Genomic DNA, 17790 nt, shown 5'->3' with positions numbered 1-17790 from the left:
GCTCCCAAATCGTCCCTAACCCCTCTCTTGCCTCTGGCCCTCAGTCAGGTTCGGCCTGCAAAGCTGCAAGACGGGGGGCCTCAGACAGCGGACTGCCTGTCTTGCCCCTCGGTTAGAAGCCGCTCCCCACCTGCCCAGGCCTGCCCACCTGCTGGCTTTGTGTCCTAAACTGTTCTGCTCAGAGGGGATTGGCCTCGGACGGACAGACAGACAGTATAGCAGGGCTGGGCCAGGCCAGAGGGAATGCGATCAAGAGGGAGGACTACAGATGAAGCCTTTGCTGACAATCTGTGTTTGCTGGCACGAGAGGACCCATGATTGCATGATCCTGGTGTGGGGAAAGGATCGCATAACCACCCCACCCCCACCTCCTAAGTGCTCTTTCTAACCCGAGGGCATGGGGAGGCAGGCCAGGGAACTGTTAGAAACACAGGTGATCTGAGTTTTAATCCTGGCTTGGCCACATACCCTGTCTCCCTGAAAATAAGACCTAGCCGGACAATCGGTTCTAATGCATCTTTTGGAGCAAAAATTAACATAAGACCCGGTCTTATCTTATAGTAAAATAAGACCGGGTCTTATGTTAATTTTTGCTCCAAAAGACACATTAGACCTGATTGGCCGGCTAGGTCTTATTTTCGGGGAAACACAGCACTAGCTGTGTGAATGTGGATGTTAGGTAACCTCTCTGTGTCTCATTTATCCCCTCTGCAAAATGAGGATAATTATGGGGTTGCTGTAAGCTAGCTTAAGAGTGATAATGCCTGCCAAGGGCTAACCAGGGGGCCTGGCACATAGTAACTGCTCAGTAAACATCACCTCTGACCAGTGCCTGTGCCTCTGTAAGCACTTCATAGCCCCCACATCTGGCCATCTTCAGGGCATCATTTGACAATAGCTCAGTGGAGGGTTACTCAGTAAGGCAGGAGAGCAGGCACTAGTCCCAATTCCCAGATGGACAAGTGGAGGCCCCATGAAAAGAGGAGGCTGCCCGGGGGGGGCTCCCACTGGGTCCGCTGCTGGGGGATCCATGGCACCAAAGCAGTAGGGCCTCCAGTCCCTGAATCACCTTCCTCACAGAAGCTGCTTCACGAGGGCTCACGTGCCAAGCCCTGTGCTCTTCCACACGCTGCATCTTCACTCCTCCTCACAGCAGCCTCACGATTATCTTCCTCAGTTTGTATATGAAGAGACCGAGGCTCAGTCAGGGCCAGTGACTTGTTCAAGGTCAGACAGCCAGCCATGGGCCGAGGCAGGACTCAAACGCAGGTCGTCTTCCTCAGAGCCTGAGCAGGTGGCTGCCAGGGGATGTGGCCCTGAGCGTCCCCAGCCCCTGGGGGGCCTGAGTGAGAGGCAGAGCTGGCTAGGAGTGGCCACAGGTGGCTGATGGTCTGTGCACGAGGACCTAGGAGAGGTTTTGATACCGGCAGCTGCTCAGAGCCAGCTACGTGGAACAGGGTTCCCCTCACTGGTGGCCACAGGGCCTGCTAACTCCCGGGAAGGCAGTGCATTGTATTCTGGATAGAGAGGCCTCATTTTACAAATCACAGAAGATGGGGCCCAGAGCAGTCACCCCAACACGTCAGTGGCAGAATAAAACAGACCAGGAAACCATGTGGGGGTGGGGTGTCCAGACATTCTCTGCCTCGTGTTTTCACGGCCCACACTCTTCTGCCCACCTCACACCCACCCTCCAACTTTTCAAACTCAGAATGAAATCGTATGTGTGACCTCTCTCTACCCACAGGGGTAGAAATTATTCTTATTTTAATGCTGCTCAAGTTGTGGCTTGAGCTTTGCCACAAATAGGTGAGAGAAAGAATGTCACAAAGACCCACAGGTGTGTGTGTGTGTGTGTGTCACTTGTACAAAGGGGCTCCTGCAAGGGGCTCCTGGGGCATGGGCAGGGGTTAGTACTTATGCAGAGAATAATTCCCTCATTCCACACATACTTTTGAACACCTACTGTAATAGTAATAACATTACTATAATTATTATAATAGTAATAGTAGTAACTAATAATAGTAATAACGTTAACTACTTTCTGTGTGCTTAGCACTCTGCTAAATGCTTTCCATGCATAAGCTCATTAAACCCTCCAGTGAGGTAAGCATTGTTAGCCCCATTTCGCAAATGGGGAAACTGAGGCTCAGATAGAGGAAGCCAGGCCCCTAGACAAAAGCAGAGGCAGAACTGAGGGCAGGTCACCCCAAAGCCTGGCTCCTTTCCCCCTGTACTCTTCTCCTGGCTAATGAGTAGGAGGCCCACGGCTTTGTGGGTGCCTGAGGAGTCCCCAGGTTGGGAGAGGAGCTGGGTAGGGGTAGCCATTTGGCCAGTGCAAAGCTCCCAGGACGAGGAGCCTGGGTTCTGGTGCTAGTTGCGCTCTGTGACTTAAGACAGAGCACGGCGTGACTTCCCTTCTCTGGGCATAGTAGTTTTCCCATGTTTACAAAACAGAGATAGACTCCTTGTACTTTCCAGCTGTGCCCACAGGAGGCTTGGGAATCTCACAGAGATGCCTCAGAAGGCGAAGGCAGCCATGAATGGGAAATGGCCCCGGTGCCCCAGTCACAGCTCTCACAGCAGTTCTGTTTCAATCCATTTGACATAATAATGATGACGTCTGTAAAATAGCAACTGGCATTTATGTAGTGGTTGCTAGGTGCCAGGCACGGTGTTAATTAAGCGCTTAATACAAACCAGCTGGTTGAAACTTCAGAACGATGCTCTGAGGTTCAGTTAGTATCTCTCTTTTAAACATAAGAAAAAAGAGAGGCTCAGAGTTCAAGTCAGATGTCCAAGGTCACTCAAGTTGGAACTTGATGCCTGTATGTCTGAAAACCTTTGCAAAGGATTTCATTGGCTCAGGGAGTTGCGAGAAGCACAGAATAGCAAGCACCCCACCAGATAAGACCCGTGCAGCCGGGAACTTCCGGCCTCTGCAATTTGTTCTAGTCTCTGAAGAAGCTTTCCAGTCCTCTGGGGGAGTCTATCTTGTGACTTCAAGACGCAGCCCTCTTCTCTCCAGAGAGCCACCCCCAAACCCAGACCTTCAGTAGGACAGCCCTTCTCCCTTCTCCCCACACCTGCTTCCGCCTTGTCCCTTCCAGGCCAGAGGATTCTTATTCTGGGATGCTGCTCGAATCTACCACCTACTAGGTTCGTGAACCTGGGAAGAGTCTTCAGATGATCTGAGCCTCAGTTTCTCATTTATAAAATGAGAGTGATTATAAGTGACATAATAAGGTTGGTTGGTGCAACCAGAGGAGGTGGGTGCAATAACTGACTCGTCCTGAGTGTGTTCCGGTGCCGGGTAATTGCCCCGCGTTGACTCATGCAGCCTTCTCTGCAACTCCATGAGATAGGTGCTATTATCATTTCCCTTTTTCTGGGACCAGAGAAGTTAAATCACTGCCCAACGTCACACAGTTGGCGAGTGGTAGAGCTGGGGTCTCTCTGAAACAAGGACTATCTGACTCTAGAGTCCACTTTCTTACTATTAATTCTACCCAGTACTGTGCCTCCTACCCAAAGACCAAGTGAAATCATGCATGAAGATGATCTTTGAAGACTTATAGATTACCATATGGATATAAGACAGTATGATTTTTGTCATCAAATAATAATCAGAATACTGATAAAGAAGGGGATCCCAGTCCCAGCTCCCTTTCACCCACGTCCTAGATGAGGACTTCCTTTTCAGTCGTTTCTCTTCCCTCTAATTCTAGGCTTCCCTCGCTGAGACGGCCTCTCAGTCTGCTGGAGGTTTGGCTACCACTTACCAAGACATTATTGGTTCTAATAAGGTGTTATTCTGCGTCTTTCCTCCCTGTGCTTTCACCTATCGTATTATCTGTCTTCCTTGCTGCCCTGGGAAGTAGGTAGGAGTAGCTATTATTATTTCCATTTTACAGATAGGTAAATTGAGGCTCAGAAGAGGTTCCATGGCCTTCCCAAAGTCATATAACCCAACAAGTGCTCAAGCCACTGGCCTTTTTCCTGCTCATCTCCAGCTCATTGACTTGATTTTTCACATGACAACCCAGTCGTGGGCACCTACAAACAAGCAAATTACTCTAGTGTTCATCCAAGTTTCTTGGAAGTAAATCAAGCTTCCTTACCCATAGTGAATTCCAACCGGCCTCGACTGATAGAGCTGGTGTTCAAGCCCAGTCCACACCAGCGTGGGAGACTTCAGTGGGAAACCCCCCCTTTTGATCTGATGTCAGAGTTCTCTTCCCAGCATGTAGTTCTGTTCTGGTCCTGCTTCTTCTCAAAGACCTTCCATGGCTCCGTACTTCTAAGGGGAAAAATGATTTCCGTAGCTAAAGATCTCCTCTCTAGCAGGTACCTGGAATGTCACCTGTCTTTCACTTACAGTTTTAATTCTGATTCAAAGGCAATTTCTCCTAATCGCACCCCCTCCCCACCTTTAAGATTTTGTGATGAACATACTATGTTTAGGATTCTTTCTTGAGAGCCACAGAGCCAGCCCTAACACTGGATGCCTGAGACAGATGCAGTGCTGGGGAGGGGAGTGGGGTCAGAAAATACATACTGAGCTACCTAAATCCATGGTAATTTTACATTTAGATTTGGGGGAGGGGTGAAGGGGGGGAGTGTGGACCTTCTCCAACCCAGAGGAATGAATCCAGTGGCTCTTTCTTTCATGAACATCTCTCCAAACTTTAGAAAACATGTTATTACCTTTCGCCACAGCCTAGGAAATCCAGAGTACCCAGGTTCAGAAAACCTGGCTGTCTGTTTTCACTTCAGCCACCACCTTCCTGGGTGGCCTTGGGTGTGCCATGTAAATCTCAGTTTCCCTTATCTTAGACATGGAAGTAAAAAGGCAGATGTGTTTCCTAGGAGTGCTATTAATTAACGTCTGTGTCATGCCTAAGAAAAGGGAAGGCGCTGAGCCCTAAGGGAGAACGTCATCACTGACCCATGCCTGGGTACTTCTGCAGTGGTGGGGAGGAATGTCAGAAACAAAGCCTGACATTTTGAACAAATCTGCTAGGAGCTTCTTTAGTGAAAGTGTTTTGCCTCTGGGTTCCTCCAAGCACCTGTGAGTCCCCACAGAAGGGGCAGAATTAGTCAGAGTCGTAGACTCTTAGAACTAAAATGTGTGCATCGCTGTGCAGGGCCCATTACAGACACAGGTCATTGAGCATTAGAAACATAGCATATCCAACCATATGTCTTAGACGTTTTATGACAGGATCCAGAACATTGGAACAGCAGAACCCCAGCTTGTCAGATCTGGAGGGGCTCTTAGAGGTCACCTGGTCCAGCGTTTTAAACCTGTGCTTCCCAGGGCGGGTGCTCCCCAGGGGCATGAGGGACAAGGCCGTGGGCAGGGTCCTACGCCTCCACCCGCTTCTCCTAGTGCAGCTCTGCTTCTATCTCTTTATAGACTGTGCTTCCGGGCACGGTTTCATTAGGAACACAGAGATTCTGCCCCTGAAAGCAACAGAGGGGCTTGAAATCACTGATGCATCTCAGCTCCCTCGCCAACACCCACAGGTCATTACAGAGGAGGAAAGAGGTCCACAGGGGTTGGGTGCTGACTTGACCAAGGCCATACAGGGAAGAGTGACTTTGGATCCAGGTCTCCCAAGAGCCAGGTCAGCGGATCACACTGACCAATGAACAGGCATCGATCGGCGAGTGTGTAACCCTGCTCCACAGCCAGAGGAAATCCCTTCAGTGTCTTTGAGGGCGCACTTAGGGTCTCATAGAGACCACACGCCTGCACCGGCCAAAGACCCATACCTGCAGGAGTTGGAAGGGACTTTCGAGCTCTTCTGGTCTCCCTCAAGGGCAAATGTCCCCCTAGAGGGGCACATCCTTCCAAGTGGCCATCTAGACTCTGCTTGGATGCCCCCAGTGATGGGGAGCTCTCTCCATATTCTGAGATGACTCATTCCAGGACCACACTTGAGATCGGTCACTAACCAAGAAAATGAGCACAGATCTCAGAGCACTGCTCCTCCCAGCTGTGCTCAGACTTTTATCAAGGATGTGGATAAAGTCATGATGTTACAACCACCACATTTCTGAATGTCAGAATCAAGATTCTGAGAAGCGGAAAGAGTGAGCTGAAACACAGGGTGACACGAATCACGGTTAAAGTCCGACGGCATTTAGTTGCAGAAAATCAGCCTGCACGAGAACAGATTGGGGGTGACATCAGAATATATCTGAGAGCTCTCATTACCCAGAAAACTCCACAGTCAATAGTAGGAGCCAGCTGCGAAAAAGTTTTAGGACTTGGTAATATTTGTTGAAAACTGTGTCACATACTATGTTCAGCATTTAGGTGCATTAACTAATTTCCTTCTCCAAAAGGCTTTATGACATAGGGAAACAGGATCAGAGAAGGTAAGCCATTTGCCCACGGTCACCCAGCCAGGACCTGTGTGCTATGAACCACCCCACCGAAGCAAGGGGGCTGGGTGTTACAAGGAGGCGGAGTTTGAGTCACGCATGTATCCTGAAAAGGTCCATTCATGAACCCCCACACCTGTACTTGCTCACATATGGGCAGACACAAGCCCCACAGTTACCAGTTTATTTACTTACATCATAGCCATTCTGTCAAGCAGGCACGCACAACTAATGTACCCACACAATTATTCCAAAATGCCTCCTAAGTCTGTGTGTGTGCTCTCTTGCAAACGTGCACATTCACCCACATGCAGATCTCTCTCTGGGCCTGGGGAGCCAAAAGCGTGAGGCCCCACCCCAGACAAGTGCCTGCTCGCAGATTCCCAGAACAGCCTGTGGCTGGGCCAGCAAGCTTAGACTCGACCAGCAACCAGCGGCTTCCTGCTGCACAGGGGCACAGGCTGGACCTTCTCCAGAGGGTTCAGGGGACCCCACCCTCACCCCAACCTCACGCTTTGATTCTGCCTTGCCTTTGAAAACCAATAATAACTAATATTTACTGAGTGTTTTTCTATGGGTCCGTCACTGTGCTATGTCTTCATAAAATCCCACGAATGCAGTACTTAATAGCCCCATTTTACAGGTGAGAAAATTAAGGTCCGGAGATGTGGGGTAACTTAGCCAAGGTGATAAAGTTAGCAAGCGGCGCAGCTGGGACTTGAACCCAAACAGTCAGATTCATAAGTGACCACAGCTTCTCTTTCTGGCAGCATGGTGGGGAGGAAAGCACCTGGCTCTAGTTCTCACCATGTGACCTTGGGCAAGTCCCTTTCTTTCTTTAAGACTATTTTCCAGCTTCACAAAGTAAGGGATGATCACTAAAGTTTCTTTCAGCTTTCATTCTGTCACTGTCTTTCCTAAGTCCAGATACTTCCATTTTTCAACTGGTATTTACGTGCCCGGCACTGATCTAGGCACTGGAAATTCATTCATGAATAAAATACACAAAGCTCCTGTCTTCATGGAGCCCCACGTCTAGTGCAGGAGACAGTCATTAATAAATAAACAACATATTGTGTGGTGATAAGTGTCATGGAGAAAATGGGGTGATGTGATAAAAAAGGGTGTTGGGAAGGATGCTACATCAACCCAGGGGGTAGGAAGTGACATTTGAGCTGAGAACTGGATAACAACAAGGAGGCAACCATGTGAAAATCTTAAGTAGAGGGAAAGAGCAAGTGCAAAGGCCCTGAGGCAGTTCTCAGTTTGTTGTGTTTGCAGAGGAGAAAGGACCTATGTGGCTGCAGCTTGGTGAACAATGGGGAGAGTGCTGGGAGGTATCATTGGAGAAGCGGGCAGGGCCCAGCAAGTGTGGGCCCTTCCAGGGCATTGTAAGCAGTTTGGACTTTTATCCAAATGCTATGGGAAGCCACTGGAAAAATTTAAGCAGGAAAGTGATACAAATTGATTTATATTTTCACAAGATGTTTCAAAATAGTGGTCCTAGGGGGTGTAGGCCGGTAGGTTGGCTCAGGGAGCCCAACGTGCCTCTGCACCCTGCAAACCTGTTCACTTGCCCAGACCTGGTGCCAGGAAATAAATGTCCAGACACAGGTCCTTCCCTCAGCAAACAGTCACCGGGTCTTCAGGTCCTACAGCTTGAGTACCAACCTCCCACCCAAGGGTGCATTCTCTTTGCATCTTCTCCCCCTCCAGGGACACCCCACCCCTGCTCCCTTCCCTAAAGTTCACCGTAACAGCTCTAACAGCTCCCGCTCTGCAAGCTGCCTGTGCAGCTGCTAAGCTGTGTGTCTTGTTGGGGCCTGCCTGACACCTGCGCTGACCTGGTGAACAGGAAGCTTTCCACAAAGCCGGGCAGCTAGCGCTGGGAGGCTGCGTGCACCCTGGGCTTGCTGGGCTGCGTGCAGAGTGAGTGGACCTGGGCCTGGGGTAAGGACTCATTTCCCCCCTATTTCAACTTCAAGAAACAATACCATCCTGGCGGGAGGGGTTGGGATCCAAATGACTTGGGGATCCCCTCCTGCTTGCAGGGACACAGTGAGTATGGCTTTGCCTCAGGCTGGCTCCACTAAGGGGTAGTAGTAAGTAATGGGTGAGAGTAGGGGGACAGGAGGGAGGGGAAGAGACTATGTCTCTTTCTGTCACTGGCTTTAGGACACCAAGTGTAGAATCTGCCTCCATCCTGCCTCCTCTCTCCCGAGGTGCCTGGGCTTAGGGCACCACCCACAGGATCTCAAGCTGGGGATGGTGGTAGGGAGGCCTGGAGGATGGGGCACGTTCCAATTCTGTCCTGTCACAGGCTTTCAGATGCCACGTTAGGCAACCTTTTCCATTCTTGCCTCCCATGTCAGGAAGCTACCTGCACGACCTTAAAGAACCTGCATTCAGTTCCCTCAGGACTCTGGAAAGACAGGACCCAGGCCTCTTTCCCCCACCCCCACCCCAAACCTTGCTCTGGAAGTTTAACTCTTCCTTGCCTTTGAAGAGCAAGGCAACTAGAAAAACAAGTCATGCCTGTTTCATCCAGGAATGCTTGGCACATCTGGCTGGCAGCCACCAGCTCCTTGGAGCCGACTCCCATGAGCAGGCCAGGCACCCTTCTCAGGGGCCCGGTTTGGCAATCAACTCTACCCTCCTCCCTGCCCCATCCGTCCTTGGCCCTGATGAGTCTCACATTTTGACCCAGGCTGGTGGCCAGTGACAAGCCCTGTGGGACGCAGTGGGAAACAGCAAGGGAGTGAATGGGAACTGCAGCAGGCCTAAGAGGGCGAAGCATTGGGTTAGTTCAGCGATTCCCAGGGACTAGGTCTCACCTGGACACCTATCATGTGGCTTGGGGCAAGACCCTTCCCCCTCTGGGGCTCTATTTCCTCAACTGTGCATGAGGAGCAGGGTCACAACTCCCTCCTCTCTAACGTCCACGTCAGCTCTGACTTTCCAGGAGTTGGAGTTTTGTATGTTCGGGTTACAAGGTGAGTCAGTCAGGCCCTGTCCAGAGGGACCTGTGGTGGGACAGGTGTAAGTAAACCTGGGGTCGGGCAAGCAGCCCTGGCCTGTGACACAGCGGCTCCAGATCTAATTCTCGCTTTGCCTAGTTGCAAGGCCCTGGGCAGGTCCCTTCCCTGTATGAAATGTAGTTTCCTATACTAATAATAGCTAATAGTAAGTTAAAGCATACTATGTGCCAGGCACCCTGCGAGGTCATTTACCTTTGTTGCTTCACTGAATTTTTCCAACCATCCAATGAGGTCACATCCGTATTCCCATTCTATAGAAGAAGAAATCAAGGCTTGCAGAGGTTAGATAACCTGCCCAGAAAGTCACTGAGCTAGCAAGTGGTGGAGCCAGCGCTGGCAGCCAGGCAGCCTGATGCCAGGCCTGTGACCTCAGTCCCTTTGCTGTTCTGCAGCCCCTGCACGTGCACTCAGCTCTCTTTGGCTGGAGCTCAGGCCTGATGGCCAGCCCTTGCAGGAAGTACTTAGATTGCAAAGCTTGGGTACCTGGTTGAAACTATGCTGCCACTGAAGGTTTTTGGGGGAAGCGGTGAAGTGGTCAGGACTGTGTTGCATCTGCCAGGTACCCTGGGGAGGGCATCGAAACTAGTCAGTTATTCTTCAAACACAGGGTTTCTCAACCTCGGCATTAATGACATTTGGGGCCGATCATTCTTTGTTGTGGGGAAAGTCCTGTGCATTGTAGGAAGTTTAGTGGCAGCCCTGGCCTCTACCACTAGATGCCAGTAGCAAACCCCCACAAGCTGGGATAGCCAAAACTATCTTCACACATGGCCAATGTCTCCTGAGGGGCAAAATCACCCCAGTTAGAAACTACAGCAATAGGAACCATTTCCTTCCTAACTCGCACACTTTTCTTTTCTTTTTTTTTTTTTTTTGCTCAAGGTTTTGGGAGTTTTTCCACCATGATTATTGCCTCGTTGGGTTTTGTCATTTTCTTGCTCCATTGTACAACCTGTGAGAAGCCCCTCGAAGGGATCCCCTCCTCCTCCGCCTGGCACTTCACACACCCCCTTTATAATGCAACCATCTATGAGAATTCTGCCCCCAAAACCTACGTGGAGAGCTCCGTGAAAATGGGCATGTACCTTGCCGAGCCCCAGTGGGCAGTGCGGTACCGGATCATCTCCGGAGACGTGGCCAATGTGTTTAAAACAGAAGAGCACGTGGTGGGCAACTTCTGCTTCCTGAGAATCAGGACAAAGAGCAGCAACACGGCGCTTCTGAACAGGGAGGTACAGGACAGCTACACCCTCATCGTCCAAGCCACGGACAAGACCTGGGAGTTGGAAGCCCTGACCCGCGTGGTGGTCCACATCCTGGACCGGAATGACCTGAAGCCCCTCTTCTCCCCGCCTTCCTACCGCGTCACCATCTCTGAGGACATGCCCCTCAAGAGCCCCATCTGCAAGGTGACCGCCACCGATGCCGATCTGGGCCAGAACGCCGAGTTCTATTACACCTTCCACACAAGGTCGGAGATATTTGCCATCCACCCCACCAGCGGCGTGGTCACCTTGGCTGGGAAGCTCAACGTCACGTGGCGAGGGAAGTATGAGCTCCAGGTTCTCGCTGTGGACCGCATGAGGAAAATCTCAGAGGGCAACGGATTTGGCAATTTGGCGGCACTCACCATCCACGTGGAGCCTGCCCTCAGGAAGCCCCCGGCCATCTCGGTGGTGGTGGCCCCGCCAGACAGCACTGAGGGTGCTCCCTATGCCACTGTAGTGGTAGATGCACACAGCTCAGGCGCTGAGGTGGACTCCCTGGACATTGTGGATGGTGACCCTGGAAAGTACTTCAAGGCCATTAAGTCTTACGCCCGGAGCAGGGAGTTCAGTTTGGTGTCTGTCAGAGACATTGACTGGCTAGAGCACCTTCACGGATTCAACCTCAGCCTGCAGGCCAGGAGTGGGAGCAGGCCTTTGTCTTCCCAGATCAGGGGCTTTCACCTCCCCCCTTCCCAACTGACTTCCCTCAAATTTGAAAAGGCTATTTACAGAGTACGGCTTAGCGAGTTCTCCCCTCCCGGCAGCCGTGTGGTGATGGTGAAAGCCACCCGAGCTCTCCCCAACCTCCAGTATGTTCTCAAGCCGTCCTCAGAGACTGCAGGGTTTCAACTGAATGCTCGCACGGGGCTCATCACCACCACGAAGCCCCTGGACTTCCACGACCGAGCCCACTACCAGCTACACGTCCGAACCTCCCTGGGCCTGGCCTCCACCACCGTGGCCATCGACATCGTGGACGGAAACAACCATGCCCCCATCTTCAACAGGACTTCCTATGCAGGCACCTTTGATGAGAACATCCCCCCTGGCACCAGTGTGTTGACTGTCACCGCCACAGACTGGGATCATGGAGAGAATGGCCATGTCACCTATTCCATTGCTCACCCCAAAACTGTGCCCTTTTCTATCGACCCTTACCTGGGGGTCATCTCCACCTCCAAACCCATGGACTATGAGCTAATGAACAGAATTTATGCCTTCCAGGTACGGGCATCGGATTGGGGGTCCCCGTTTCGCCAGGAAAAGGAAGTGTCTGTTTCTCTTAGGCTCAGTAACTTGAATGACAACAAGCCTATGTTTGAGGAAGTCAACTGCACTGGGTCTATCCGTGAAGACTGGCCGGTAGGAAAAGCCATAAAGACCGTGTCAGCGATAGATGTGGATGAGCTTCAGAACCTAAAATATGAGTTTGTGTCAGGCAACGAACTAGACTATTTTCATCTAAATCCTTTCTCCGGAGTGATATCCCTCAAACGCTCTTTTAAGAATCATACTGCCGGTTCCCCCATCAATTATTCCCTGAAAATGACAGCCTCCGATGGGAAATACTATGCCTCGCCCACGACTTTGAATGTTACTGTCGTGAAGGATCCTCGTTTTGAAGTTCCTATAACATGTGATAAAACAGGGGTGCTGACACATTTCACAAGGACCATCCTCCACTCTGTCGGTCTTCCGAACCAGGACCCCAACGACGAGGACTTCCCGTCCCTAAGCGCGTATCAGATCAACCATCACACCCCCCACTTTGAGGACCACTTCCCGCAGTCCATTGACATCCTCGAGCGTGTGCCTCTCAACACCTCCCTGGCCCGCCTGGCAGCCACGGACCCTGATCCTGGCTTTAACGGCAAACTGGTCTATGTGATCGCAGAGGGCAATGAAGAGGGCTGCTTTGACATTGAGCTGGAGACAGGGCTGCTCACCATAGCTGCCCCCTTGGACTATGAAACTACCCATTTCTATGTCCTCAATATAACAGTGTATGACCTGGGCACGCCCCAGAAGTCCTCCTGGAAGCTTCTGACCGTGAACGTGAAAGACTGCAATGACAACGCACCCCGGTTTCCTCCTGGTGGGTACCAGATCTCCGTCTCAGAGGACACAGAAGTCGGAGCCACAGTGGCCGCGCTGAAAGCCCATGATGCCGACTCGGATGACAACGGGAGGGTCCACTACACCTTGCTGAGCCCCACAGAGAAGTTCTCCCTCCGCCCGCTCACAGGAGAACTGCTTGTCACCGGACGCCTGGACCGGGAAGCAGAACCTCAGTACGTACTCAAGGTGGAGGCCAGGGACCAGCCCAGGCAGGGCCACCAGCTCTTCTCTGTCACTGACCTGATCGTCACCTTGGAAGATGTCAATGACAACTCTCCCCAGTGCATCACAGAAGTCAGTAGCCTGAAGGTCCCAGAGGACTTGCCCCCAGGAACCATCCTAACATTTCTGGATGCCTTTGACCCTGACCTGGGCCCAGCGGGAGAAGTTCGATATGTCCTGGTGGACGATGCCCACGAGACCTTCCAGGTGAACCCGATGACTGGCGCACTCAGTCTGGAGAAAGAGCTGGACTTTGAGAGGCAGGCTGGCTATAATCTGAGCCTGTGGGCCAGTGACAGTGGGAGGCCCCTGGCCCGCAGGACCCTCTGCCACGTGAAGGTGATAGTCCTGGATGTGAATGAGAATCTCCACCCTCCCAGCTTTGCCTCCTTTGTGCACCAAGGCCAGGTGCGTGAGAACAGCCCCCCAGGAACCCAGGTGATGGTTGTGGCTGCCCACGATGACGACAGTGGCTTGGATGGGGAGCTCCAGTACTTCCTGCGGGCTGGCACCGGTCTGACAACTTTTAGCATCAACCAAGACACAGGTACCGGGAGTGGGGAAGGATGGGAGTGGCGGGTGCAGGCAGAGGATGGGCCTGAGGGAAACCAGAGACTGTCCTGAGAGAGGTCAGGCTGCAGGCTGAAAAGAAAAGCAATCATAGGGACTCTCCTTCCTTTCATTTTACTTTTAATGTATTTTTATCGTACTGGGGATGTATGTACATATATGCATATGTGTGTGTGTATACATTTAAGTCAAGTCAACCATATCACTAGCATCTGTGTATAGTATATACATTATACACACACATACACACACATATACATACACACATAAACACATATTACATATATTTGCTTATAAAAGTAATGCATTGTGGTTATAAATTTTTTATATATAAATTTAAAAATGAGTGTTCCTCTGTGACCCATCTTCCCAGATATAATATTTATTAACAATTTGGTCTATAATCTTCTAAATTTTTCTTCTTTGTATCTGGTATATCATCCCTGTTCGTGTTATTATTATGAAAACATAATACAACAGACACTAATACTGAAACTTATAATTTTCACATAGCATAACCCCAGGATATTTTATATGTCAATACATATAAATCTTTGTCATTTTTTTTAAATGGCTACATTTTATTCTGCATAAAGGTGTAACAGCCTTGTTTATATTACTTTTACTCATATGCATGAGTCTCTATAGGAAAAATTAATAACAATGCAGTTTCTGGGTCAAAGGATAATGCATATTTTCAATGTTAACAGATATTTCCAAATTGCCCTCCAAAAAGGTGCAACCAACTTATTATTCCTTTCAAGCTTCATAGAAAATAAGTACAATTCAGCAAACACTCATTGAGTCCCCTTGACTTGTTCGGTCCTAAGATATGTGCGCTGGGGCAGGTCCCAGGTGAATGAAGGCAGGTCACTGCCCTCAAGTTTACAATCTGATGGGTGATTTATTTCCAGGGTAAAGGGCAGGGTGATTGTGGTGGAAAGAGCATTAGATTGAAAGTCAATTCTACACCCAGCTCTTCTACCTACTTGCTACATGATTTTGGTCAAGTCTGGCTTTCTCTCAGGGCCTAAGTTTCCCCATCTGTCAAAGGAATCAGGTTCCTTCAGCTCTGACAAGCTATGGCTGTGAGGACCGGCCTTGCCCTTTCACACAGGCCCTTTCAGCAGAGTGTGATCCAAGAACAGCAGGGCGCAAGCCTCTTTTGCTCACTGTGGCACCCTTGACCGCTACAACAGTGCTGGCCCATAGTAAGCAATTGGTGGAGTGAGTGAACTTAGGAACAAAGCTAAGTCTCTAAAATCATGGAGATAATGGAGAGAGGAACAGCAAACTATTCATCAAATCCCTAACCCTTAAATTGTATCTATAATACCTGAAGTTTGAAGGAACTAGTTTAAGAACACCTGTAAGGAAATCCCTTAGAGAATATGAAATTAATCAATCAATAGGACTTGGGTTGAAATAGTTAGGAGAATGTAGGTCAATTACTACCACCGCTTCTGGGAACGCTGCAGATGCCCATCTGCCAGTCAGGGGCCTATTTTTATCAGAGGAAGTCTCTGAGAGGTTCTACAGTAAGAATATAATTCCCATGTTGAATTTAGCAGCTCTCACACCATATTGACAATAGTTCTCATGGAATACCTGTTACTATCCTTTCCATGGTACAGTTTGGGCACTGTTAGGTAAGATGATTTCTAATGCTACTTTGAGCTCTGAAATATTCTGCATTTGGTGGTCAACTGTCCTAGGACTGATTCAGACTCTGGCACCGCTGGACCGGGAATTTGTGTCCTGCTACTGGCTGACGGTGCTAGCAGTAGATCGGGGTTCCATACCCCTCTCTGCTGTAACTGAGGTCTACATCGAGGTCATGGATGTGAATGATAACCCACCCCGGATGTCCAGACCCGTGTTCTACCCCTCCGTCCGGGAGGACGCGCCCTTGAACACTTCTGTGCTTCAGCTGGACGCCTGGGACCTGGACTCCAGCTCCAAAGGGAAGCTGACCTTCAACATCACCAGTGGGAACCACCTGGGGTTCTTTGCTATTCACCCTCTCACAGGTAAGGACCTCCGAAACCTGGGGGAACAAGGTTCCCTACGCCAGCGCTTCTCAGAGGGTGGTCCTGAGCCGGGGTCATCAGCATCACCTAGGACCTTGTTAAAAAGTGAAATTCTCAGGTCCCACCTACGGAATCAGAACTGAGGTTGGGGCCCGGAAATCTGAATTTGAACAAGATGTCCAGGGAATTCTGATGAGTGCTGAGTTTGAGAACTGTCTCTATGGGAAAATAAGATTATGCCAGTTTTCTTGGGGCCGAGGGATGCTAGCAGGTTGCCTGGTGGTCAAGCTGGGACTATTGCAGACCGCCAAGGGCTCCCAACTGACCCCTCCCCTGAGTCACAAGCCACCAGTTGAATTTCCTAACCCTAGTTCCAAGCTGGTCTCGAGCCTGCGCATAGAGTGGTAGCAACAGAGAGCCACTTCAGTAGAGTTAACCATCCCACAAATATCTATCCTTGGCCCGAGGCCATCTGGGGCAAGGATGGTGGGTGGTTTAGAGGAATCCACGGTCACCAGCTTGCATCCGTGAGCCAAATGTAGCCCACACAGGTGTTTTATTTGGCTTGCACAGGCTTTAAACAATGATGTTTCAAGTTGTTGCCAACATTTGGAAATGAGGAAATTCCACAGAAACATTCCAGATTTCTAGTTCTTAAAAAACTAGATCTGGCCACACTGACTCCCCTCCCCCCACTTCCCACTGGGCCACCATTGCCTGGAGGCCATAGCAGCTCCCTATGTACACCAGGCGCGTGTCCTCTGGTCCTCACAGCCCCTCATTTCCTACTGCGTGACTCTCAGCCCACTGCCTGCATTCAAGCTGCCTGCCTGGCTCCTGTTGGTGCTGGAGTTTGAGAGCCAGTCCCCGCTGCTGCGGGACTCCTCCAAGGCCATATCTTCCTCTTGGAGGATGAACAACACCCCATTGCCGAGAAGACTGACATTCTCTCCTCTGAACCCATGATCCTATTCCCCAGCTCCCACAGTTCACTCGTGCAAAGACAGAACCCTGGCGAGATTGGAAGATGGGGAAAGAAGGAAAGCTGGAGGGCACTCACCCATCCCTAAGACAAAAAGAGACCAGGAAAGCATGAGCCTGGGGTCCTGAGGCCGACAGTGGGTGAGGGATACAAGTGTCTGCTTGCACAGTGACATTTGTTTGGAACTTTCTTGTTAACCTTTGACCTCAGAGAATGGATTATCTTCCTAGAAGGATACTTTCACCCTGGAAAACAGGCCTAACTGGCTCTCTACCTGGGCTCACCTTGTCCCTCCCTTTTCAGGAGATGGAAGAGATCTCTCACCTAGAGCATTAGCTTCTTGATGTCTTCCAAATCCCTATTCTATTTACTGTCAACAGTTCCCTGGCATGGGGTCTGGCAAAATGCCCCAGAGGGCAGAGATGTTCTCAGTCTTCCTGCACTGGAGAAGAAAATTGTTACCAGCATAAACCTCTAAAAATAAAATAAGCACCGAGCGCCCAATCCAGTTTTCTTACCACCACCATTGTATTGTCCCACTTCCCTACTTGGACACCATGGATGGTGTCCCTATGCCCTTGAGATAAAGCCAGGTCCTGCTGTGTCCCACAAACATGGGCCTGGCCTGGCCCCTGCTGACCTTTCTGGCTTCACCTTGCTGCCTCTCACCCTGCCACTCTATGGTTTCAGCCACATGGCCGCTTCAGTTCATGCCCTCTCCTGGCACCGAGCCTTTGCACACGCTGTTCCTTCTGCCAGGGGTCTCTTTTCTCCTTTTGTCTGGCTAACTCCTGCTCTTCTTTCAGATCCCAGCCCAGCTGTTCTTTCCTTACAGAAGGTTTTCCTGATACTGTAAAGCATCTCCTAGCACCACCTACCCGCCTCCTTTTTTAAAACATTTATCACATAGAACACACTACATTCATTTGTGTAATTATTCCACTAATTATCCATGTCCTTCACTAGGCTTCAAAGGCTTTCTAGAAAAGGAACCTGGATTGTTTTTGCCCACTAGAATATCTTCAGTGCCTGGCACACCCTAGGACCTCAATAAATAACTGGGAAATGAATGAATGAATCTCTGCCAGCGTCCACATTCTTTTGTTAAGCCCAAGATGCATTCATTCATTCAGCAAATGTTTAAAGGTGTCTGCCCTTACAAAGCGCTG

The 17790-nt window shown here is 50.2% G+C and overlaps 2 protein-coding genes across 3 annotated transcripts in view; one reads left to right on the top strand and one right to left on the bottom strand.

The window, feature by feature from the left end:
• SLC36A1 (solute carrier family 36 member 1) overlaps positions 1-17790 on the bottom strand; it is a 217532-nt gene that overhangs the window by 102399 nt on the left and 97343 nt on the right. Inside the window, exon 11 of one of the 2 annotated variants that reach the window (XM_019734300.2) lies at positions 3055-4300. The exons of the other annotated variant lie outside the window; for it this stretch is intronic. Within the exon in view, the coding sequence (XP_019589859.2) occupies positions 4299-4300 (2 nt within the window). The 3' untranslated portion in view covers positions 3055-4298. Of the gene's footprint in view, positions 1-3054; positions 4301-17790 lie in introns of those variants that run through there. 2 annotated transcript variants of the gene reach the window in all.
• The window catches only part of FAT2 (FAT atypical cadherin 2), a 73516-nt gene that overhangs the window by 8138 nt on the left and 47588 nt on the right, over positions 1-17790 (top strand). The window contains exons 2-3 of the mRNA XM_019734294.2: positions 10314-13586; positions 15325-15639. Of these exons, the coding sequence (XP_019589853.2) occupies positions 10334-13586; positions 15325-15639 (3568 nt within the window). The 5' untranslated portion in view covers positions 10314-10333. The remainder of the gene's footprint in view (positions 1-10313; positions 13587-15324; positions 15640-17790) is intronic.

Source organism: Rhinolophus sinicus, linkage group LG10, assembly GCF_036562045.2.
Source record: "Rhinolophus sinicus isolate RSC01 linkage group LG10, ASM3656204v1, whole genome shotgun sequence".
Classification (NCBI taxonomy): domain Eukaryota; kingdom Metazoa; phylum Chordata; class Mammalia; order Chiroptera; family Rhinolophidae; genus Rhinolophus; species Rhinolophus sinicus.
The sequence above is the reverse complement of the archived record's forward strand: the minus strand, read 5'-3'. Positions and strand labels throughout refer to the sequence as shown.